This window comes from Clinocottus analis, unplaced genomic scaffold, assembly GCF_023055335.1.
Source record: "Clinocottus analis isolate CAN_PGR_092001 unplaced genomic scaffold, fCliAna1.0.p SCAF_43, whole genome shotgun sequence".
NCBI classification, from domain to species: Eukaryota; Metazoa; Chordata; class Actinopteri; order Perciformes; family Cottidae; genus Clinocottus; species Clinocottus analis.
The window spans coordinates 440,808-466,641 of NW_027176187.1; the positions used below are offsets into that span (position 1 = coordinate 440,808).

The 25,834-nt window shown below is 42.9% G+C and overlaps 1 protein-coding gene across 7 annotated transcripts in view; it reads right to left on the bottom strand.

The window, feature by feature from the left end:
* Positions 1-2,253: 2,253 nt before the first annotated feature.
* The window catches only part of epb41a (erythrocyte membrane protein band 4.1a), an 81,848-nt gene continuing 58,267 nt past the window's right edge, over positions 2,254-25,834 (bottom strand). For 4 of the 7 annotated variants that reach the window (XM_068599122.1, XM_068599120.1, XM_068599115.1 and 1 more), the window contains 5 exons: positions 17,827-17,955; positions 17,312-17,428; positions 10,082-10,162; positions 9,715-9,831; positions 2,254-5,005 (listed from right to left, as the gene is read on the bottom strand). In XM_068599122.1, the coding sequence (XP_068455223.1) occupies positions 9,733-9,831; positions 10,082-10,162; positions 17,312-17,428; positions 17,827-17,955 (426 nt within the window). In that variant the 3' untranslated portion in view covers positions 2,254-5,005; positions 9,715-9,732. The remainder of the gene's footprint in view (positions 5,006-9,714; positions 9,832-10,081; positions 10,163-17,311; positions 17,429-17,826; positions 17,956-25,834) is intronic. The other 3 variants (XM_068599114.1, XM_068599117.1, XM_068599118.1) reach the window with 3 other exon arrangements.

The window sequence follows — 25,834 nt, forward strand, 5'->3', positions numbered from 1 at the left end:
GAGCTGCCGACCTGGGTGGAGGGGGAGACGATGTAGCCATCAATGTTCAGGGAGAAGGTCTGGGCTGGTGAGGGAGTTAGGGCCAATGATGAGTAATTGAGATTTAGTGCAGTTAAGTTTAAGAAAATTCTGTGGCATCCATCATTTTATTTCAGTGAGACAAGTGGTGAGAGTGGAGTGGGTGACTAAGGTGATGGTCTTGGAGGAGAAATAGAGTTGGGTATTGTGAGCTATTAGTAGTTGGCGGTGTATTTAATTTGGTGTCAGACATCCATGAGACGCACCTCAACAGAATGGCATTGCACGAATATGCAGGTTTTATTTCAGAACATGAATGAATGCCATGTCTTGTGGTGATATCACCAGCATCAAGCTGGACTCGTATTTGTCGTCTTTTTTGGAGCCACGCGACTGTGCCCGTGCTTTTGAGATTGGACTGTGAGATGAAGTTGAGATCTTCCCAATAGAAGATCTTTGATGTGACGTGTCGAGTCTTGGCCAATCAGCGTTAAGATGTCTACAGCTGCCGTTTCTCAGTATGCGATCTTCTCTGTACTTTATGAGAAAACTCACAACTCAAAGTTGACGTTCTCTCACTTGCTGGCCCACCTAAACCCCGTAATGAAGGCCACTTTCCTATCCCCACTAACACACAGAAGGACAGTGGGAAATGGACATCTGTCGGGATGCAGGCTGTCAGGCTGGACTTGGGTTGGGAACAGTCCTTCTAAACTGCGCGCATGTGCGGCTGCGCAGGCCAGTTGAAGATTTTTTTTCCAGGGGTTAAAAATCTTTTTTGCGCTTTTTTTGTTTCTGAGATAGGAGTGAGCCATCTCCGCAAAAGAAAATCTTTGATGTGACGTGTCGAGTCTTCTTGGCCAATCAGCGGCCCGTTTCTCGACACGCGCTCTTTGTACCTATGCTAGCGCTCTGTACCTCTGCTAGCGCTCTGTACCTATGCTAGCGCTCTGTACCTCTGCTAGCGCTCTGTACCTATGCTAGCGCTCTGTACCTATGCTAGCGCTCTGTACCTATGCTAGCGCTCTGTGCCCCTGCTAGCGCTCTGTACCTATGCTAGCGCTCTGCCTCAGTCCGTTGGCACCCCCACCCCGCTGTCCTCCGGGTGCCAGGAGTGAAGCTCACCTCGATCGCCACATGAGCGAGGGTCCTACCATGGCGAAAGAAAGGCAGAGCAGGTGCCCTAGAAAAAGGTCTGCCTAACGTTCAAACATTCCCAAAGTCCAGCCATTATAAAGGATATTAGATAAACACACATCTTGATGCATTTGCTGTTATCTCTTTAAATCGCCTATGGCTAACGCAGGCTTGTGGTCATTTTCAGCAGGTCGCTGGTTGCGAATTGCTCTCAGTGCTGAAATGTGCGCTCAGAGAAAAAAAAATTGCTCAGTGCTAATAAAAATTAGAGAGAACATTGGTCATGACCTGTTGCTCTGAGCTGAACAAGGTCATGACCTGTTGCTCTGAGCTGAACAAGGTCATGACCTGTTGCTCTGAGCTGAACAAGGTCATGACCTGTTGCTCTGAGCTGAACAAGGTCATGACCTGTTGCTCTGAGCTGAACAAGGTCATGACCTGTTGCTCTGAGCTGAACAAGGTCATGACCTGTTGCTCTGAGCTGAACAAGGTCATGACCTGTTGCTCTGAGCTGAACAAGGTCATGACCTGTTGCTCTGAGCTAAAGAAGCTTATATGACCTGCTGATGTAAATGTTTCAGTAACCGACATGTAATCTGGGGAACCCAATGGCCCTGTTGCTCCGTTTCACAGGAACAGCAACTACCTCAATTAATATGTTGTTATTTATATAATCAGAATCAGCTCTAGGTGTGTACACATTCAATGAGTATGACTTATCTAAATGTACATGCAGAAATATAGACATACGGCTGAAAACAGGCAACAACGCCTAAGAATCATTTGACTTCTATAAACTATGTGAGACATCTTAGAAGTGTGAGAGTAGCTGTGCTCTCCATGTTTCAGTCTGATAACATAAGTCATATAGTCAACTCTTCAAACAGTGTTCTCTCTCTCTCTCTCTCTCTCTCTCTCTCTCTCTGTCTCTGTCTCTCTCTGTCTCTGTCTCTCTCTCTCTCTCTCTCTCTCTCTCTCTCTCTCTCTCTCTCTCTCTCTCTCTCTCTCTCCTTGTATCTATCTGCAGATGACACATGTAAACAGTGATATCATAATCAGGACTACAGACAGAACTTGATCAAAGACATTGTAGACATTTATGTTTATTCTGTGCATGGTGCTTCTACTAAATCGTCCTGTGACGGTAAAGCGAGGGTTACAATTAAAAAAGAACTTAGAAATGTTGGTTTGCTTGTTGCCAACCAGAACAGGGAGTGTCATGATGAAGACTACGGCACAGTGACAGAACAACACGTTTGACTGTACAGAATATTGTGTTCTAAAAAAGCATCGTGTTTAAAAATGAACAATATATAAACTACTAAATAGTGTCTGATTTGGATGGGCAGTGTGTACTGAGGAGGTTATATATATTTTTAAATATCAACAATCAAATGTTGGTGTGTTTGTATGAACTCAATATGCCAACATTACCATGTACAATGTAACCATGTTACAGTAATAGTTAGTAATAGATATAGTAATAGATTATAATGGAGTCCCAGAGACATCCATTGTAATACATTAAACTGTAAATGGCCTGGTCAATCAAATACATTGTGCTAAAAGATTTTTTGTTTTGAATGTCTCAAAATCAAGTGCTAGAGTTAGTGTAGGAGACCCACAAGGATCTATCCTGGGCCTTCTTTAGTTCCCTATTCTTAAATATAATTTTAGCCACTCCATATTCTAACACCTTTTGCCGATGATGATGTTTTAGACGTCAAATTAAAGACCAACTATTTATTTTGTGTGTATGAATTGTGTTTTTGTCTTGTAACTCTAGATATCTTAATAACGTGTTGGCTTCTTTACAATCTGACCGCTCATGTTTCTGGACCCAACAGCCTTTCTGGTGTGATTGAGTGTAATTAATCTAGAGAACCTTGTTCATGTCTTGACATGGCAGTCGCAATAATTGGAGTATTGCGTTAACCTTTTTAGCCCCGAGGGACATATTTTGATCATAACTATGATCATCCAGCATCAACTGAGCAAGATTTCCCAAAAATGCCTCTTGGAGCCCCTCTGAGTTTTTCCAACTCCATGGTTCAAGGCCTGAACAACAGCGACAGAGTCTTGACCTGTTCCCAAAGACTTCAGTCAAAAAACTGTGTTGTTCGGTTCAAAAAAAGAAACCTTCAAAAAAAGATAGAACCTTTATGGCTAAACCTGCTCGGATTGGGGCATGCTGAGTATTCAAATTTGCATAAACCTCTGCTTAAGACATGTGACTCGTGGGAAGAAACATCCCCCGACTACGGAAGCCATCGCAGTCTGAAAAGTCGAACCAGTCGGAAAAGAAAACAGGCCGGCCGCATTTTTCAGGTACTAATATCCAACCCACAAGAATCTATCATACCTTATTATTAGCATTCGATTCATACGAGCTCCGAGGGTTTCGGGAGGTGTCTTTATTGAAATCCAACTTTGTGACGTGTGGCCTCGCGAAAAAGTGACGCCGAGGTTTTTGAGGTTCCAGGGTTTATGAAATGACCTGAACTTAACGGTAAGTTACTTTTGTTCAGCTGGGATAGAAGTCTTCAACAAGTCCTTACTGTATTTCAGTAATTTAAATGAAGTTAATCAACATCGTGGTTCAGGAGATCCAGTAGGAAATCTCACTTGACTTATTTTATCACTTCCTTGTCTGATAATGGGCGCTGCGGGTTTGGGGAGCTCGGTGCTTTAATCAGGTTATAATCAATAAAAATGTGAATGCAAAGGCTGGAGTTGAGTCACTCTCATCCTGTGTTGTCTCTTCACTTTTCAACTGCTTCAATACATTCAAGCAGACAGTCATCTAATGTCCTTTTATTAACCTTTGTCATGTTTGAGGTCACTTGGTTTCCTCCTCTCTGGATGAGTACACACTGCCCATTTGGTAGAAAAGTAGAAATGTGAGACATATGCAGAAATACTGTCGATGCTGATTTCATAATCAGTAAAAATGACTAAAACTATCCGATAACTGGAAAGCTCTCAATACAAAATCATGAGGTTACAAACAACTGAGCTGAGTACATCTAAAACAAACACACAAAGAAAACACATGGGCATAAATAAAGATTTTGTTCAATACACTGATGTCTACTTGGTCCTGATAAATAAGCACAACAACAACAACAACAACAACAAAGTCAATCAAAAGATGTAAAGATCACCCAACAAATGAAGTCAGAACTCTAAATAAGATGATAGGAGTGATTGAAGTGGTTTCATAAAATGAATCTTTTTTTATACAGAAATTGAAAAAATATTTTTTTGCATTGAGAGGGAAAATAAAATATTTACTGTACAAGAAATGACTCCAAACTTACAGTTACATTTGAGAGAGGCAAGGACAATGCCAAGACAAGTCACCCACAATCCCTTTGATAATGATGTGAGAACAGATGGTTAAAAAACACCTACACTCCAAGTCATCCAACCAATTGTGATGTTAAGAAAATCTGTAGAAAAATAAAGTACCAGTAATCTCAAGATTAAAAGACCAAATGCCCTTGGAAATTTTCTTAAACTCTCTAGACAAATTAGAGAGGAATGAATCCACAAATGCTGTACTTTATTTTCTTTTTTCCTCTTTAAAAAAGTGTTTTCCTTCAGTCCAGCATGGTTGATCTTTAGTGGAGCAGAGGGGATTGTGGGAAATACCGGGAGCGTCTCCGTCTCCTGCAGGCCAAACACTATGCTCATGGAGGTCAAAGGTCGTAGTTGGACATTGAAGCGCGGTCCCTCTGATGGGGGCTGGTGTCCGCGCCGCAGCAGCAGCTGGAGGTGATGCTGCGGTCACATGGTGCGATGGAGACGCAGGGGGGGCAGCGTGGGGCCGCTGAGAGGACCGACGCCGCTGAATGAGTGAATGAAAGAGAGAAAGAGAGGTTGACAGATGACCAGAGAAAGAAAAGAAGAGAACAATATTTTTAGTGGACTTTAACAGCCAAACCTCAGATCCCAACACATAAAAACACCATGAAGGAGAATCAGACGATGACCAGACGAAGGGGAAAGGTTCAATACAAAGATGTTTCATCACAGTTGGGCTGATACGGCCATAATAAAAGTTACTTATGTGAGTACGTTGAGCAATGCAATATGATATTGACATGATATTACTGCCAATGATGACATGGGTGCTTGTGATGAACTGGCCAGAGCAAACAAGAAAGGCCAGGTGACGATCTCAAGTTGCTGTGGAAACACAACTGCTGTAATTGTTCACATGTTAAATTCCCTTATTACTTAATACTTAAAAACACAACAGAATAATCACCATTCTGCTTAAATCCCTTTTCCTTTAGTTACAAATACCAGTTGAGTTCACTATCTTTTTGCCGTTGGCGACCTCGTGGAGTCTGGAGATCAGCTGGTCTGCTCCTGACCCCGTGACCCCTTCATCACCCAGACCAAGAACATTCTCAACTTCTCAACCGTTTTTCATGAAGAAGGATATGTATGCAACACAACAACAAGTTTAATGACAAACCAAAACGACCAGCTGGTGGCGCTAGAGAGGGAATTATTATCTTTTACACTCAATTAGTTGTTTTAAATTAAAAACCACAAATTGCATCTTCAGGACACGAGGTATTACAACATACATAACAATTCAGAATCTTCAGCAATTTTTAAACACTCAACAGCTTTCATCACAAACTAAAAGTCAACAACTCAGAAGATTAAAAAAGACTGAAATGAGCTAACTTTACCTGCGAATACTCACTCACTGACTCTAAGACAACACGTCTCTAAAGTCACTGTCTGGAGCAGCGGCTCCAACACAAATTCAAAGTAAATTAAACAAAAAGAAATTCAAAAGGATTTAGAAATACAAGAGGAACTTTTCTTGTGATGACCTCATCACGAGGTAAATACTGAAAAACAATGACACTCCACTTCATAATAAAAAAGTCCCTTCAAAATAAAAACACAGAATGAAAAAAAAAATATATGTATATATTTTAGTGTTTAAGGCCCAGGAAGCACTGAAAACGGGTCCGCGGGCCAGGTGACAGTCATCGCTGTCGTAGAGCTAATAACTCAACTTCCAGCAGGTGTTTCTCATGAAGAGCCTCAGGAGAGTGAGGGATTAAGCTGCTTGAGCTGGGAGGGCGTTCAATGTAAACCTTTTCTGGAGGAAGTGTTGACAGCGATGACTCTGCTACTCTACTGATGGACTTAGAGCTGTGGAAATGTACAAGCCGACTCCCAGCCCGTGGGACAGAAGAGGGTGATCAGTCATCCTCCTCCCCCATCCAGTCCTCCCTGTTGCTGCTCCCCCATCGCCTGCACATGGCCCCTCCCCCTTTCCCACAACATCCAGCTCCTTCCACCTTTTCACTTACTTTCCCACAAACAACCTCCATCACACAGCCTGCAGCGTGCCCTTCACAATACCAGCTGAAGAACTGAAAAAAAATCAAGGAAATCAGCAGAATAGAAAGAGACAGCGCGAGTCCTTCCTTTCTGCCGCTGTCAGACTGCACAAGCAGCGCTGCTCCAGGAGACCAGTGTCTCTCCATTGATTCATTCCTTCATTCATGTGCAGTAGTGATCCAATGTACACACTGTGCAATATAAATAATCACTCCAATCCCTTGTGCAATATTAACAACCATCCAGTCGGACTATATCACTTTCAATTACATTTTTTTTTACTTTACTGTACGATTACATGTTTATTTTACTTGTTTTATTCTTGTTTTTCTCCCTACATCTTTTCTGTGTTGATTGGCACTATCCATTCTGCAGATGTAATCCTGCAAATGTCCTCGCTGTGGTTACTAATGCAGGACTAATATCTGATTTAGCATGACCTGTGTGTATTTAGCGTCTGATTCCTGAACACAGCAGTGAAGTGAGCGCTGAGATCCTGAGTCAGTCAAGGCAAAGTTCAGCAGTTGTTTTTTTATGAGACTGCAAAGCTCAGAGTATAAAGAATAATGTAGTAATCCTGATTCCAAGTGGGTTAACACTCGTCGAGACTCTATTCCTCAAAATCTTCTAAAAAAAGATTTTCATGATATACTTAAAGGTAGTTTAAACACACAAAAGCTGCTTATGTATGGAGTTATGTAGCTGGACTGTTTTTAACTTATACCATCCATCAAGGCAGTCGTTGTTTCAATAAGCACATGCTAATTGCTAGCACGACTCACAAGGCTGTGAATCGACAAGGCCGAGGTAGTATTACAGTTGTTCTCAATTGCTAAAACACTCAAATTAGGGCTGGGCAAATCAACGTGTTGACGTAAGATTTACTATTTGTTAACTATTTGATCATGCGTTAACTGCACGTTGGTTTTTTTGCATTGGGAAGAATTTATCGCTTTAAATCTCTCCAGACGTAGTTCAGACCTGGCGTCTCACGGTTCTCCCAGTCCGGCCCGCGTGAGGTCAAACATGAATAATAAGTAAATGTGATAAACGTCATGAACGCATTACAATTTATGTAGGTGCGTGCACGCTTCCGTAGCCTCGCCGACTGACGTGGAAGCACGTATTGTCATGTAGCTTCTGTGTCAACAAGCAGAGCCGCTCCAGCAGCCTCCACCATCCACCATGCAGAGCACTTTAAGGGATCACTGCAGGATCTGCACTCTTCTCTCAAAGAGGAGAACTTTCCTAGAGGTACACAGGGTCCAGTACTGTGACAATAGAGGTACACAGGGTCCAGTACTGTGACAATAGAGGTACACAGGGTCCAGTACTGTAACAATAGAGGTACACATGGTCCAGTACTGTGACAATAGAGGTACACAGGGTCCAGTACTGTGACAATAGAGGTACACATGGTCCAGTACTGTAACAATAGAAGTACACATGGTCCAGTACTGTAACAATAGAGGTACACAGGGTCCAGTATTGTAACAATAGAAGTACACAGGGTCCAGTACTGTGACAATAGAGGTACACAGGGTCCAGTACTGTGACAATAGAGGTACACATGGTCCAGTACTGTGACAATAGAGGTACACATGGTCCAGTACTGTGACAATAGAGGTACACAGGGTCCAGTACTGTGACAATAGAGGTACACAGGGTCCAGTACTGTGACAATAGAAGTACACATGGTCCAGTACTGTAACAATAGAGGTACACATGGTCCAGTACTGTGACAATAGAGGTACACAGGGTCCAGTACTGTGACAATAGAGGTACACAGGGTCCAGTACTGTGACAATAGAGGTACACATGGTCCAGTACTGTGACAATAGAGGTACACAGGGTCCAGTACTGTGACAATAGAAGTACACAGGGTCCAGTACTGTGACAATAGAGGTACACAGGGTCCAGTACTGTGACAATAGAGGTACACATGGTCCAGTACTGTGACAATAGAGGTACACATGGTCCAGTACTGTGACAATAGAGGTACACAGGGTCCAGTACTGTGACAATAGAAGTACACATGGTCCAGTACTGTGACAATAGAGGTACACAGGGTCCAGTACTGTAACAATAGAGGTACACAGGGTCCAGTACTGTGACAATAGAGGTACACGGAGGAGGAAGAACACAATAAATTGCAAAGCACAGCAGTAATTTCTGATCAGGTTTGAGCGACTGTAATTCGTTCACATGAAATTTGTTTTGAGATTAAAAATCTACTTCTCCTTAAGAACTATATGTTTTGAACAATGCGTTTTCTTTTTATTCTTGTATTTACTGACTGCTTGGTAGTGTATATTATTTTGATCCCTTTGTTTATGATTTGAAAGCAGTGTTTGATTTTGAGCTCAGGTGAAACTGTTTTGAGGTGAAAGGTTCATTTTGCAAGAGGATTCAGAGGTTTTGTAAATAGTTTCTTCATGGTGAGGTTTTGTGTTTGCAGTTTTACGAAAATGGGTGACCGTTTCAAGAAATGTGTCTTCGTGATCGAGCAAACCTGTAATTCACTTTGTTCTCCATGATACCATCAGTCGTTGCTGCGCAGGTGCGCTACAAGAGAAAAGGGCCATCGTGTTCACTGAGGTCCAAAACACATGAGTACTCATTCCAACTAGTTCCCTTGTTTGTGGTAAAGACACCACAGGGTTGATGGGTGTGAACAAAAGCTGCTTCCATATGTCTCCTGGCTCCAGATCAGCTAATAGCAGAGTGAAATTGGGGATTGAGGAAGACGGGAAGCAAAACAAACCACAGCACCTTTATGTATATGAGGTTGTGATGTATTCAAGACAGATGCTGCTTCTGTACAATACAGTGACAGAGAATTGAAGAGGACATTTGGAAATGACCATTGGACCAACACAATGTCACAATGTAATCCGGTTGTTGATTAGTAACGACCCAAAGAGAGAACGTCCTCTCTTTTACTAGTTTTGGACAATCACAAATTCTGATGAAAAGAATGTATGACATCAGATTAATGAGGGGAGGACAGCAGGAGTTCATTCTGGGCCTTCTTCCCTTCTCTCACAGTGTAAGCATTTCAGTTTCCAAAGAAGAGATATTATATCATTTATACTTCAAGTATTTTGATCTCTCAAACCGAGCGGAGCAGCAACCTTCTCTGCCTCTCTGGACCAACCTGTCAAGTGTTTGGCTCAAACTCACCTTCCAGCATCAGTCTTGTTACTCGGGGCTGATCTCTGTCTCCTGGTGGACGACCACTTTGGTAACAGACATGTCCGGGTGCTGCTCCTTTGCCTCTTTGATGGCCTGAGCCAAAGCCTGAAGGAAGTGGAGGAAGGACAGCGATCCAGGCTCGTTCAGTAGAACATGATGGATGAGTTCAAATGACTTGCATGCAGAACAGATTTACTTGATTTATGCACACAATTGCTCAATGAGGCAAATTAAGCAATTCAATAATTCCAGCTTCTCATCTCATGAATTTGAGGAAAAACGGCATTATTCCATTTTGTTTGAACAGTGAAGCATGACACAATACTGATCTTCTTCCATCAGCGACATTCTTTACCTTGTCGTGATCGATTTCAGTGTCTCCAGTGATGACGATTCTCTTCTCAATGCGAGTCTCAGAGACCCCTCCTTTGACCGTCTGCAACAGAGACACGACACGAGCTAAGGATTAGCTTAGAAAACCAACATGCATCTTCACTGTTTCTCCATGGATAGCAACTGAATACACGTTGGCAGGAAGCCAGAAAAACTGTTTTGGAGGATGCTGCAAAGGACCGTGGATGTATGAAATGTAGAAGTAAAGCAATGTCTTATTTAAGAAATTGAGAGTACGAACAGGGTTTACAAACGTAGACCAAGCTCAGCAGCGATTGTTTCAAGAAAACATGCTTTTAAATCCTACTAAAGAGTATTATGAACAAACTCAGCTCAATAAAGTTGCTCCTAAAACATGACTTAGAAAATTACAACTTGGAGTCTGTTTCCTTTCATATCAATACGTATCAGTGACAACATTAATGCTTTTATCTCCTTCTGCCTCTGTGTGTGAAATGGACCTCTTCTGATGTATATAGGCAGCGGAGAGAGTTTCAGTGTACGTTTTGGATGCATTTAAAACATTAATTTAACCAGGAAAGACCTGACCAAGACAGGAAGCAACATGTGAAACACATCCTTACAGACAAGACACAGAACAAGACAAGTCAAAAGAAACTAAAAGCTAAGAGACAGTGACATAATGCCTCTTGGTGCTGCCATGATTGTAAACTATGTAATGGATTCCAGTTGCCACATGGTGGACAAAATGGCGGCCGGCGTGACAAAGGAAATCACATCATGTGTTCACCTGAGAGGCAAAAACTGGGATCACGTGCCAAGAGGCGTGGACATGCCTGCACATCCTGTAGGAACCAACCAGACGACGGCTCCGCCTACCTGCAAACTATGCAGCCATGTATTGCTTGTATTTTCGACCAATAGGGTGAAGTCCCTCCATTCTCTGTGAAAGTATAATGACAAACTGCAGGCTGGGTTGGAGGCTTTTTGGGAGAGGTGTCGACAGCTAACTGCTTTCAGTCTGAGATCCACTGGAACTGAAAAGACCTCAGCTGAGACTATACTTTGTATCACAACTTATTCTTTCCTTAAATACTAAAAAAAACAAAAACTTTTCGGGGTTCAGAGCATTAACTCACCCGCTTTAATTATTTAATGCTGATGGCTTTATTTCAAGTCCTCAGTAAGGAGAGAAAAGGTGTGTGCTGTGTAATACACTGGTTATGGAAAATGAGCTGACAATACATCTGACATACATCTGACAAAACCCCTACACACTTTTATAAAAATAAATAGTCTTAGATTAGTACTGTACTTAGAGTTGGGCACTAGCTAAAACTTTGGGGTTTAGTTATTTTTTTTGAGATGGACAACGAATGACAGTATTGTGTTTCCATTGGCATGGCTTTGTTATTCTTAATGAACTAACAATACTGCAGAGCTCTGCATGGTTGTTAACATGAGAAGAGTGTCAGAGCGGCATCGTCCAGTCAGTCCACGCTGTGGGACGGCAGCGCCATCACACGGGGCATCCTTAAAAGCTCTTAGCGCTTAAGAGCTCCTTAACGAATCTGGGAAACGCGGCCATTGAAGATAATGATGCTCCAGATTTGAGGATCCAACCTGGAAGTTAACTACAGGGAATTAACAGAGAATTTCCACGTGAGCTTTGACTCCCGTTTTATTTGAAAGCTAAGATGTTTTAGCGTAGCATGCCTGTCTGAAGCTCATTGCAGAGTTAGCTTTGGATTCTTTTTAGGTTCAAATGAATTTGTCTTTCGAACTAAAATCAAAAATAAAATGTGGTTTCCGAGAGTTGCATATGGTTCTTTTCTTAAGCACTGAACCAGACAGAATCACAAAGTTATTGAATTTATTGTTATTATTTTTTATAATTAAAAGTCATAGCAATTTTATAATGCAATTGTTTTTCACAAATACACTACATGTATTATCACGTTCTCTCATGTCCCAGCTCCTTCATGTGTTCATCTGTTCCTTCATGTGTTCATCTGCTCCTTTATGTGTTCATCTGCTCCTTCATGTGTTCATCTGCTCCTTTATGTGTTCATCTGTTCATTCATGTGTTCATCTGCTCCTTCATGTGCTCATCTGTTCCTTCATGTGTTCATCTGCTCCTTCATGTGTTCATCTGCTCCTTCATGTGTTCATCTGCTCCTTCATGTGTTCATCTGTTCCTTCATGTGTTCATCAGCTCCTTCATGTGTTCATCTGCTCCTTCATGTGTTCATCTCACCTTCATCTGCTCCTTCATGTGCTCATCAGCTCCTTCATGTGTTCATCTGCTCCTTCATGTGTTCCTCTGCTCCTTCATCTGCTCCTTTATGTGTTCATCTGCTCCTTCATGTGTTCATCTGTTCCTTCATGTGTTCATCTGCTCCTTCATGTGTTCATCTGCTCCTTTATGTGTTCATCTGCTCCTTCATGTGTTCATCTGCTCCTTCATCTGCTCCTTCATGTGTTCATCTGCTCCTTCATCTGCTCCTTCATGTGTTCATCTGCTCCTTCATGTGTTCATCTGCTCCTTCATGTGTTCCTCTGTTCTTTCATGTGTTCATCTGTTCCTGCATGTGCTTCAATGCTCCTTTATGTGTTCATCTGCTCCTTCATGTGTTCATCTGTTCCTTCATGTGTTCATCTGCTCCTTCATGTGCTCATCTGTTCCTTCATGTGCTCCTCCATGTGTTCATCTGCTCCTTCATGTGCTCATCTGTTCCTTCATGTGTTCATCTGCTCCTTCACGTGTTCCTCTGTTCCTTCATGTGTTCATCTGCTCCTTCATGTGCTCATCTGTTCCTTTATGTGTTCATATGTTCCTTCATGTGTTCATCTGCTCCTTTATGTGTTCATCTGCTCTTTCATGTGTTCATCTGTTCCTTATAATGTTCTCCTCTGCTCCTTCATGTGTTCATCTGCTCCTTCATGTGCTCATCTGTTCCTTCATGTGTTCATCTGCTCCTTCATGTGTTCATCCGTTCCTTATAATGTTCTCCTCTGCTCCTTCATGTGTTCATCTGTTCCTTATAATGTTCTCCTCTGCTCCTTCATGTGTTTATCTGCTCCTTCATGTGTTCATCCGCTCCTTCAGGTTTCTTTTGGCTTCTTCCTGTTTAACAGTATTTTTTATCCAATCACATGTCTCCTGTCTTCCTCTCAGTGGTGACATTATTTTGGGGTGGGTGCAGTTGGGCGGTGTGGTTTAAATAGTACTCCACAATGAGAAGAAAAGAGTTTTTGAATAGAATATTCTTTAAGAAAAAACATTTATTTCAAGAAAACAGCTCAACACTGTCCAATAACAACCATCAACAAACTGTAACTTTGGGCATGAGGTTCAGAGCAGAATGGCTTAAGAAACGTTGGGTTGGGTTTCAGAGGTTTACAGAATAAAAGAGGAGCTCAGACCCTCACATGAAAGAGGTTTAGAGCAGAACAGATTCAGGAAGAGAAACATCACATTTCACACTGGGTGTTGACAGAGTAGGCCCCTACATCCACACTGGGGCCCTGCAGTAATGCGGCACTGATGAGGTCTTTGAAGGCAACGCGTTCTCTGGTGTGTGAGTATGGCGTCACAAACCTACAGATAAATATATAGAGAGAGACAGAGACAGATAAGTTGTGGGAAAATATCTACTACAAACAGGCTTTATACTACAGACAACAATCAGAGACAAAAAAACTATGTTTTGTGTGTCTTGATGGTTCATCAACATATACAAAAGGCCAGGAGCCACCTTGAGGCTCTAGCCTGGAGCTATAACACAAACACACACACACACACAAAGTAACTTGTTGGGGTTGAATTGGTATTTTAGATAAAGTTTTAGTCTGATATGATATGCACCCAAATCTAACAATGTCCAACATGCGTTCTGCTGTGGGAAAGATAAAACATTGAACTCTAACACAGGCATCTGCTGGTTTTGACACTCACCTCTGCAGCGATCCTTCAAGCTTATTAGCATCCAGCTAACCAGCTCCGGTTAGCATGTAGCTTGAGGAGAAGCTTCGGGTGGATGTCCTCCCGCGGTCAGTGCTTTGTTGCTGGGTTTTTAACGTTCGGGTCCAACTCTTTCGGCCTCCTCTTGTCAACATCTGATCGTCGATTGAAAGATGTTTCGCGTGGAGGGATTGATACAGGTCTCTGATTCGACGAATAGTCCAGCCACGTTGAAATAAGAAGCGACGTCAATGGCCAGGGCGCAAACTTGTCATTGGCCACTGCTTCCTCTGAAGAACAGCAGCCTGGTTGAAATACATGGAAGAGTCTTCTGGAGACCCAAGACGTGTGATTGGTCACAGGGCCACGTGATCATTAACATGCGCTGTGATTGGTCAGTGTGCCAGAACGCCTTCTGTCAATACAACAGACATGTTGTACCGAATGTCTCTGCAACTGCTATTAATTTAGAATCGCAAAAATACACATATCATCTGGATGGATCAAAGTTGAGAAAAAAAAAAGTAGCCGAATTTTACAGAAGTTAATGTCATTCGCTCTGATCGGCTCGTGCTCTTGTGTTTTCATGCTGCAGTTTTGTTGGATTGTTTTGTCATGTTTTGTTATACCTCTAAGCATTTATATTGAGTACTTGAACAGCTTCATAGGAATCAGTGTTCTGATGTACTGGGGCTTTTATTGTGAAGGGAAAAACATACGGAGAGGAGGAGAGGAAACGTTCTCGTGGAGTGTGGAACATAAAAGCAGTTTCCATCTTGTGCAAACAACGCAGCATCAGGGGTGGATTGGCCATAGAGAGCACCGGGAGTTTTCCCGGTGGGCCGGTCAGTAATGGGCCGGCACGGCAGTGGCTGATTGTTTTTTTGTATGTAAAGACACTTTGTCAAGCAAGTAAACTGACACGGTGAATCCAGCAGCCCAGTGGCCGTATGACAGGCCCAGTAGTCAATACTGACGCTGCTAAGAGCAGAAATATAATAAACATGTTTGCTGCTGCGGGGCCGGCGGCGGTGGCGTAGCCTCCGGCTCCGGGGCTTTGGCTGCGTTGGGCGCGGCGGGTCCTTCTCAGGAGGAGGTGTCGTCGGACAGTGAAAGTGAGGCTCCCGCTGCCACCATGGTACAGGAGGGGAGGAGGAGGCTGGTGGTGGTGATAGCAGGTGTGTGTGCTAGCTAACATGGTGGTGATAGCAGGTGTGTGTGCTAGCTAACATGGTGGTGATAGCAGGTGTGTGTGCTAGCTAACATGGTGGTGATAGCAGGTGTGTGTGTGTGCTAGCTAACATGGTGGTGATAGCAGGTGTGTGTGCAAGCTAACATGGTGGTGATAGCAGGTGTGTGTGCTAGCTAACATGGTGGTGATATCAGGTGTGTGTGTGTGCTAGCTAACATGGTGGTGATAGCAGGTGTGTGCTAGCTAATATGGTGGTGATAGCAGGTGTGTGTGCTAGCTAACATGGTGGTGATATCAGGTGTGTGTGTGTGCTAGCTAACATGGTGGTGATAGCAGGTGTGTGCTAGCTAATATGGTGGTGATAGCAGGTGTGTGTGCTAGCTAACATGGTGGTGATAGGCTAGCTAACATGGTGGTGATAGCAGGTGTGTGTGCTAGCTAACATGGTGGTGATAGCAGGTGTGTGTGCTAGCTAACATGGTGGTGATAGCAGGTGTGTGTGTGTGCTAGCTAACATGGTGGTGATAGCAGGTGTGTGCTAGCTAATATGGTGGTGATAGCAGGTGTGTGTGTGTGCTAGCTAACATGGTGGTGATAGCAGGTGTATGTGTGCTAGCTAACATGGTGGTGATAGCAGGTGTATGTGTGCTAGCTAACATGGTGGTGATAGCAGGTGTGTGTGCTAGCTAACATGGTGGTGATAGCAGGTGTGTATGTGCTAGCTAACATGCTAGCTAAACACTCGTTCACTAAATGTTCAGAAACGTTGTCTATGAACTTTACTTGACATAATAGATGGCGTGTGGTGTAAGTCTAGTTTTAAAGTGTGGAAAATGATATACTATCCTCATCAATTAACCAGTATTTTATGGTGGTGTGGTTTGAGCATGCAGATCTACTTTTTCACAGTTTTTATAATTACAAATCAGGTCACCAGAGTTAAAGTCTTTTAAGTATCAATACACTTTCTTCAACCCACTGTCCAATTTGTTCAAATATGCTTTACCTATTTTTTTCTGTCAATGTTTATGGTTTATTGTCCTTGCTTTTCTTGTTTTGAACATTTATTTATGGAAATTTTCAGATTAATTTGCATCAAATAAGAGACAATGAGACAATGACCCGTTTCACATTATAGAGTTAAAACTAATGAAACCCTGAATAACTGTTACAACTAAACATCTGCATACATATTAGGGTTTTTTAAACATATTCCATAATTCTTAATACTATTTCTCTACTTTTCACGTCCAGGTTTGTGCCCAGTACATCATCTCTCTCACCAGAGACCCCAAACCCACCCATTGATTATATTATTGATATTATTCAGGGTAGTAGTGTTATTAAGGGCTTGTGTGATTATATGTACAGTACATCAACGGACCGAGTTGGCACAGTGGTGGGCCAGTCTGGACCAAAAAGTCCAGGGCCGAATTTTTGTCCCAGTCCAGGCCTGCGCAGCATCGTGTTGTTGTTTTGAAAGTACTTTGTCTGTTAATGACGCAGCACCCGTCATGCGCATATTTATGTAAACAATATCATCAGATGGCACTTAAGGCTCAGATCCAAAATGCACGGCCTGCCACTGGAACAACGACACCTGCACATGTTGGAGGTGAGATATCCAGTGCCAAAGCACTGCCGACTGGCAGGCAGGAAGATCAAAATGGAACCAACAAAACATCTCATGTGTATTATTGACTCAAATGTGCAATAAAAGAGTTGTTTACATGAGTTCCTTTGTTTAATTGTAATTTCAGTAGCAGATACCCATTTGGCAAATATGGACAACAATCCAGAATTATGTTCAAAATACATCATTGAAAGAAATTCACAGAAAACAACACATTGGGGACTAGCCAGTTAAATAGTTAATGACTGAGGCATTCTATCCAACATCATGTTTTTGATGGAGATGAGAAGAAGTGATCGACAGTGTACTCCAGCAGTTTTTAAATAGTGTGATGTTAAAACTCAAAACCACTGATAGAAGTGAGTATGGATGAGTAGGGATGGACTATTACTCCGTGGCTCTTTAGCGACTGGCTGTGGGACAGTTAGTGGGGTGGACAGACCTTGGTGATCTGGGTGGTGGTGGTGGTGCTGATGGTCTCTGAGGTGATGGTCTGGGCGCTCAGCAGCACTCCTGAGTCCCTTTCTGCCAGGCCGTCCACCGGCTGTGGGAGAGACACCTTTCAAGTGTTACAGAAGAACCTCAAATTAATAAATGCAAACATACTCAACTCTCCTGTCTATTGTGATTTGTGATGTATTTAATTGAAAGACTTTAAAAGACATACTAATCACACTTGGAAGAAGGGCTGTATATTTAACCTCAGAACTTCTTACCAACAAGATGTTATTTAGATATTTTATCCATGGGCTTAATACATTTTCTCACATTGGCCCATTCACACTCCCACATAGCAACCTCCCATGTAAGGGTTCAGTGTCTTCCCCAAGGACACTGCTCCATGAGGAGGAGCTGAGGATCACCAAACCCTAACGCAGGGGGCAATCCACTCAAGCTCCTGAGCCACAGCCGCCCAGTGTGGGGCAACTACAGCTCAATTTCCAGAATTCCCCTCACCTGTGCTGACTCGTATGTGATGGTCTTGGTCTCAGTGTGAACTAAGGGGATGTCCTTGTTTGTCACACTTCCTCTCAGGGAGTTGGTGACGTCTGAGATGGTGATTGTCTGGGTCTTTAGCACAGGAGACTGGAGGGATCAGATAAACAGTCAGTAACTCACCCTGATCAAGACACAACTACTGCTCTTTTGTATTTGTTAAAGAAGTTAAATATAAGTAAAATCAAGAAAACCTAGATTACTTTTGAACTTATATTGCTATAGTTACACATTTCAGTAGCCACTCATTATATGAATCCCCTGAGCAGTATGTCCTAATGGATGGGGCACTAACGTTATCCAGCTGTCCATCCAGGTCTTATTCTCAGAGCGTCAAATACCGATGCTTCGTCGTGCCCTTTAGTGTCAGATATCAACACACAAAGCACACTGTCACGTCTGCATAAGACGCACAAGGCTTTCAAGTAAGTCCAACGTAAAGCCATCTTGTTCCTCAGTTGCTGCTAGGAGAAAATGCTCACAGTGCGTAGACGGAAAACACCCACACAGGGATTATGTGAAAACACAGACAACTTTTAACCGGGCCATTGGTGCTCATGCCCCAACGTGTTATTGAGTTAAAGTTACATGTTTTCTGTACTCATGTTGCAATGTTTATGTTAAAACATAAGACCAACACATATTTTAAGCTCTTAGGTTAAGCCCAACCATGATATGTTTCCTTGACCTTCCTAAGTGGGTTTCTTTTGTGAAAAAAACTCATCAGACAAATACTTCAAACATCTTTTGAAGGATATTTAAAAGAAAAGCTGGTAAGAGAGTATGATGGTGTTCATGTAAAGGTATTGCAAAACACTGACAGCACCTTCGTGCAAAACTGAATGTCAAGAATGAATATAACCTAACATGTCAAAAAGGTTGTGCCACATCAAAAAAAGCTATTTACAAGGTTCCTTACAGGTAATGATTGGATTGCAGTGCAATGTGATCAGGGTGGTAGGCAAGATTGGGGACCTAGACATGCCGACCCCTGGCAAAGCAGATTTGCTTTGGGGACGTGGAACAAAACCTTACCGGCGGACCCGGAGCTCTGAAGGTTGTTTGTACTTATGCACCGGATACCCGGCCCTCTTGGAGTCTCTGTAAGGCGTAGAGTTCCCAGCCTCCATTTTGAAAGTGGCTGCGAGTAGCTGTGGTCATCGGTGCCTGTTGTGGCGGTAACTTAAGAACCCACTGGTGGACACGATGGTGGAGGAAGTCTTTTTGGGTGTGGCTGGCCCAGGGGTCAGGTACCAGTTGGCCAGAAGGGGTTGCCAAGGCCAAAACCCGAGACAAAAGACTCATTTAGGGAATACAGCGCATGGCACAGGCGGTTTGGTGCTGGCAGCCTTGTACCAAGCCAGTTGTGGTGAAGAGGGATCTTTATTTACAAGTCCATCTACGCTCCGACTCTCATGAGCTTTGAGTAGTATCCGACAGGATGAGTTTGCGGATACAAGCAGCCGCAATGAGCTTTCTTTGTCAGATGGCATGGCTCAGCCTTATGCTGTGTTCTCACCGCGTCAAGATTTCGATGCGCGCCAAGATTACATGCAAAGTCAATGCACAGCTGCGCCGAAGCAGCGTAAACGCATATTTTCCAGCTGGCAGCGCATCAGACGTGGAGAAGCAGCACGAACAGCTCGTTAGTCGGGGGCCGAACTCGGGTCGATGCGCGAGTGGAAATTTCCCAACTCCGGCAGCAAAAACGCGTAAAGGCTGATTTATACTCAGGTTTTACGCAGAGACGCAAGACACGCATGGCCGTCCTTGCGTGGTCAAATCGGCCATTTTGCGTGCTTGCGTGCGTCACCCCAAATGTCTGACTATCCGTCAAAGCAAGGCAAGCCTACAAGGCTGTGATTGGTCCGCTAACCATGTCCTTTCTGAGTCTCATGTCCGGTTTCATAGCATAATACCTCTGTTTTTAAAAGCCACAGCAGAAACAGGAACAATGGATCCTGTTGAAGAACGTTTGGCTGAAGAGGTCCACAAATATGAAAAACGCGCAGGAACTGTAAATCAAAACGAGTCCTTCAATCCGACTGCGTGGCCAGCCGCAGTAGTAGTTGCAGAAGTATAATTCAGCCTTGAATCATAGTTGCGTCAGCCAATCAGCGTTGAGATAGTCCACTCGTCACCGTCGAACTGACGGTGCTGCTGCTGGTCCTCCAGAAGGAGCTGATAGCGGCTTCATCCAGGCTGTTGTGGGACTACGGATACTATTATGAACCCAGACACCACGGAGTTTATGTTCTCACGTTTTTGTGACTTCCAGTCTAGTGGTTATTACATCTATAGTCTATAATGGAAAAGATCGCTCTTTTCAAGGAAAGAAGCGGCTGAGATAAGCCACGCCCCCTTTGTGGCACTGCAATTAGTCTTGCTGCTTTTGGCGTGAACTCACTTTTCCTCGACGTGCGTCGTCAATTTTTTTGACGCGTTCAGTGTGAACACACCATTAGAGATAGGATGAGCAGCTCAACACCCTCTTAAGCCTGCATCCTCTTCGACCTGGATATGCAGGAGGAGAATGGATGAGATATGATGTATATGATTTAAATGAAACATTCCAAGCTCACAAGTTGATGAAGACTGTCTGTACTCATCAGCTTTAGATGCTGGGAGGCAAGTGGGAACTATAATGGTCTGTTTACATGTACATTATTGGTAAATTGCCAAATATGCCTTACTCACAGGAAAACAAGCATGACACGTTTGTCTATGTCTTCTTTTTTTCAACATGCTGTTAGAGTTGCTTTACAGTTTTGACGTTTGTCCATAAACATCACACACCAGAATCTACGGCATTATGAAGTTTTTCCTCTTTTACAAGATTAACATCCTGGTGAAGAAGTGCAAAATACTCAACTTAATGAGCTGAAAAGGAAGCACCTGAACACACCATTAGCTCTGGCTGAGCATTCGCACCACAAACAGTTCGCTACCATCTACAGGTAAAGAAGAAGCTATACATCAGACTACAGTGCAGATACTGTACTCCATGCATTCCCCTACTCAAAATTTGCTTAAGCCCACCCAGCCAATCTTGAAGTGCTTCCCCAAATACTTGCCGACAGACACTTGCCCCAGTGTATAAGGCAGCTCACACCACTGTCTGCCATCGGTGGTTCGATCCCCGGCGCCGCTAGCCCATGTCAATGTGTCCTTGAGCAAGAAACTTAACCCTAAATTGCTCCCTGCTGCGCCGACGGAGTATGAATGGTTGATGTTACTGATGTGGCACCTTCATGGTGGCTCCTCCCATCAGGGTGTGAATGATGTCATGTCGTGTTAAAGCGCTTTGAGTGGTCGGAAAACTAGAAAAGCGTTGTACTCGTCCATTTACCATTCTATTGCTGAAGGAGGTGAAACAATTGTGATTGAGACTATGGCCAACTGATGAAAGTATTGCAATATTCATATATTTACAAACTGGGTCACTGCGGTGACATTACCACTTTGTAAAATAGGATGTTAGCATAGAAATTTAGACACAGTCAAAAACTCCACACAGCTAATTCTTTGTTTACAATTTAAAATTCCAAATCAAACAGGACTGAACTCTTAAGTATTGCGACTTTAACGCCAGAAGAGTCACAATATACATAGAAAGATCAAATAAATATATTGGTTGAATAAGAGAAAGTCCATCAGTGGACAATGAAAAACAGCTTAAATGCTTCATTAGTGTCACAGTGAAAAGTACAAGCTTATATATTCAGAATTATCACAAAAAACTAAGAAACTAAATCCTCAGCAGATCACACAGATGTGCACTTACTCATCAATCGTACATTTACTGACCATGCACATTCTATGGATATGTTTCGTTAAATAGCGATGTTGCAAAAGGAGTCAAGACACATTACAGCTTAATTATTTGAATCCCACCAACACTTTAAAGGGTAAACATTATACTTTCCCAGAGTTCATTTTGATCCAGTTATACTTTGTCAAAATGAGGAAATGGTAAACATTTCCTGTCATTTCAAAGGCGCTGAGCATCGCGTATGTTGAGGAAAGATTAGGAATTATGCTGAAGAATCCATTATGCAAACAGAGTAAAGCCGACTGAAACAAAATGAAACTCAAAGTAATACCTAATAATACATCTTTCAAGATAAAATCTGAAACATTTATCAGGAAAGTAAAGACATGTTTGGTTCTGTAGAAGAAACACATGAATAAAATGATCAGGTGTAAACGGGAGACAGATGGTCCACTGAGATCGTGTCATCTTAGTGGACCATGCTGAGTACATTAACATGCAGTACTTCTAGCATTACCAAATGGATCACCACAAAACTTCACCATCGTACAGCCAAAGATTTCAATCCCTCACAGTACACTGTTGGACACACACAGACCCTCTTGAAGCTAAATATGCAACTTTTCACACTGTATAACGATTAATCTTCTGTTAGCAAAAGGAGAATTGCAGGAGTCTGCAACATCTGTCATGTGACACCAGAAATGCTACTTGCCAAATGTGCTGATGCCTGAAAGAGTGCCTTCAATTTAATCAAGACTGAGTTCTATTGTAAATCTTACAAAGACACTAACTCAAGTAGCCAAAATAATATATTTGAATTACTTGACTTTCACAAACAGGAAGAGGAGGGGTTGGGGCTCTGGATGATAACATGACATGAATAGAGAGCAGTTCTCTTTTAACAGAGCACATGGCTGCTGGTAACCAATCATTCTGGCGCTGACCCGCTCTGATAGTGTCTGGAACGTGCTGTATTACTATCACAGGTCACACCTGTCCTTTTTGAGACGTGTTCAGAGCATCGTCTGTGCATTGGTACGATCATATTTGTCATGTATTATATGCAGCTTCAGTGGAAAATCAGGCAGGAAGACACTCTTTACGGTTCATTCATAATCTCAGACTCTTTCACCCAGCCATGACTCATCAGCTGATTGGGGGAGGGGGGGGGGGGGGGGGCGTGTACTTTCAATTAACCAACCAGATGCTCCGCAGTTCCCTTGTAAGCCAATCACATTGGTAATTGTGTTGATAGTACGTGTTTATTATTTTGTTGAAGTAAATAAAACACAAATCTGCCAGCTCATCCTTATGATGATTCAAACTGTCCCGATCAAAGCATTAAAAGTATTATCACTTTGAAAAACATTTTTTAATACAAACAGTAACGTTTGTCTATTTTCAAGCTAACGGCCTCAGAAAAACTCCACAAGTCTGCCTGCTATGAATGCCCCTGCATTCCTGTCCTGTTCCTGTCTTCTGGACAGGAAGGACTGAGTATCTGTGAGAGCCGGACCAGCAGCAGCTGAGTGGAGTCAGACCTGTGGCGCGTTCAGGTTTCTAGTGCTGAACCTTTATTTACAGCATGAACAGCCCCACAGGGGTCGACACGCGTCAGTCAGTCACCAGCCGCTCTGCTGGGTTTGTCAGAAAGAACTGGCTCGGGTTCATGACACTGTTTAAGGCTGTAGTGCTCCCATGTTGATGACCGGCAGTTAGCGAGAGAGCAAGAATATGAAATGAAAAGTACTTTATTAATCTCCAAGGAGAATATGGCTGCCTGGAGGTAGTTTGAGCCAGTGTAGACCTGAGCATCACAGTGAGTCTCAAGCCGTTCACCGGCTCTTGTCACCATGCATCAAGGCATTCATTTCAGTGTCAAACATTCTTCTAGCTTTTAGGACAAACATCGAGCTCCAGGGGGTATCTCTGACGATACTGATTTGCATTTTGGAGGTTTGTAGTTTCACTGGTCATTTGTAAAAAGCAGTGTTTTGTTTAGGCATGGTGAAAGTACATGTAAAGAAACCTGAAGGAGCTAAGTGGACAATGTGCTTATTCTGGCTCAGTCAGAATCTACATCATAGAAATACAGAGATGAAAGGAAAAAGAAGGACGAGCAGAGGTAAATAACAAAGAAATGGAGTTCCTGATGAGAGCTATGTTCAGCCTGAGTCGGAGTCTGTACCATGCTGTTACAGGTGAATAAACACAGACTACTCACTGTCCAGTGGTCAACATGGGCCGAATAATGCAAAGTGACCACTGTTCCCTTCAAGAACGCTGCTGTCAATACTGTACACAATCTGCATCGCAAAGACCAGCAAAGTTGAGCTCCACAGGGATTTTATTGGGATCCGCTGATAGCCATAATTTCATTTGAATGAAGGGACAGTCTGAGTGCATGATGGGTCATGAGTCTTTGGGCAGGATTTTAAGAAGCCTAGTCTGTCCCACAGAAAAAAAAAGTTGCATATTGTAGCTGGGCATACAGTAAACACCTTCAACAGTTAAACAAGTAACAATTCTCCTGTTGGCTCACAAGATCTAATGAATTTGTCAGAATTACAATTGTTCTGAACTTTCAAAGATTGAGATCAGTAATTATGAAACTACAGTCAGCAAAACAAATGTCCCTCTTGTTCACTGTTTGTAGAAGTCTGCTTTGAACGACAGCTCCATCCCGTTCTGACGTTGTGGTTTTATCCTCCAGCATCCCAGCAACAAGTCAGATTCATCATTTACTTCTACATCTTACTGGAAAAAGTATAAAATGCTGTGAGGCATTCCTGAGTAATGATTCCTACTTTACACTTGGCCTGATTGTTTGCTTGGTCCAACATTCACACGGGGCTAAAGTGTGTGTGTGTGTGTGTGTGTGTGTGTGTGTGTGTGTGTATATATATATATCAGTCACAACAGCACACAGTCTAAGAGCTCTGGTCAAATGTCTGACTGTTGATGTTTGTTGACTTTTGCCACACAGCTGAATGTTGTCCTGGGGCTGCAAGAGTCCGTAAGATCTGAGTATACTGTTATTAGAAATGTAACATGGAACATACTGCAAGTCAACTGGATAGCAGAGACGCTAACTCTTAAGGAGGAACTATGTAAACTGCAAGCACAAAATGAAAGTTATCAGTAACAACTCTTTTCTTTTCCTGCAGACTTGAAACATGAAGGTTGTATGATCATGTTTCATATACAAGAACACAGAAAAAAAAGCTCTTTCATTGATTTCTTTAAGCGAGACAATGTAACTTTTGACATTAGGAATATCAATTTGTTCTCTTAATAATAAATGTCTTTGAATTCATTTCACTTTGGCATATTGCTGCTACTTGGGACCAGTAACTTATTGTGGATGATACTGCTGTAATTAATGCTCCAAACGTCCTACAAAAGTATGTCCCCATACAACTAAACTGCTTCTCAATTACTCTTTTATTTAAGACTGTGTCTTTTAATTTCAGATTGTGGTGTCATGAATGCATAAAGTGATGTATAGGCTGGCTCCTCCCGACCAATCCATAATCAACACCAGATTATAAAGGCACCTGCTTGCCTCGCTCCACTCTTTGGTAGTGTTTGTGTCAGATATGTTCTGGAAATGATCAGTTGCCAAGCAGAAGGCCGATCTTGTTCAAACACACCCCGAGTGGCATCTTCTGTTGCTTAAGATCTGTGTTGTCCTGCCTCCCATCAGTGATTCTGTGTATCGATAGCCCACCTGGGTCATTTCTGATCAAATCTGTGCCACTGTTGTTCATCATGTGGCACATAAGAGGACAATGAAAGAAGCTGCCGACGAGTCCAGCCAAACTTAAGATCTATGACCGCAACCCAAACACACAGCACAACCTCCTGGAGGCAGAGGTGGATGCACGTGAGGAGATTTCTCTGGAATCTATCCAGGGCTGGATCCAGATCACCCTGGACACCACCTGTTGGAGTCCCTTCCCTCTGGCAGGAGGCTGAGGTCCATCAGGACCAGGACCTCCAGCCACACTAACAGTTTCTACCCAGCAGCAGTCGGGCTCATCAACAGAGCCAGGTCCACTGACTGACTCTGTCTCCCCCACGACCTTCCCTTCTCTCCTTCTCTCCTTCTCTCCTTCTCTCTCTTCTCTCCCTTGTCTCCTTCTCTCCCTTCTCTCCTTCTCTCCCTTCTCTCCCCTCTCTCCTTCTCTCCTT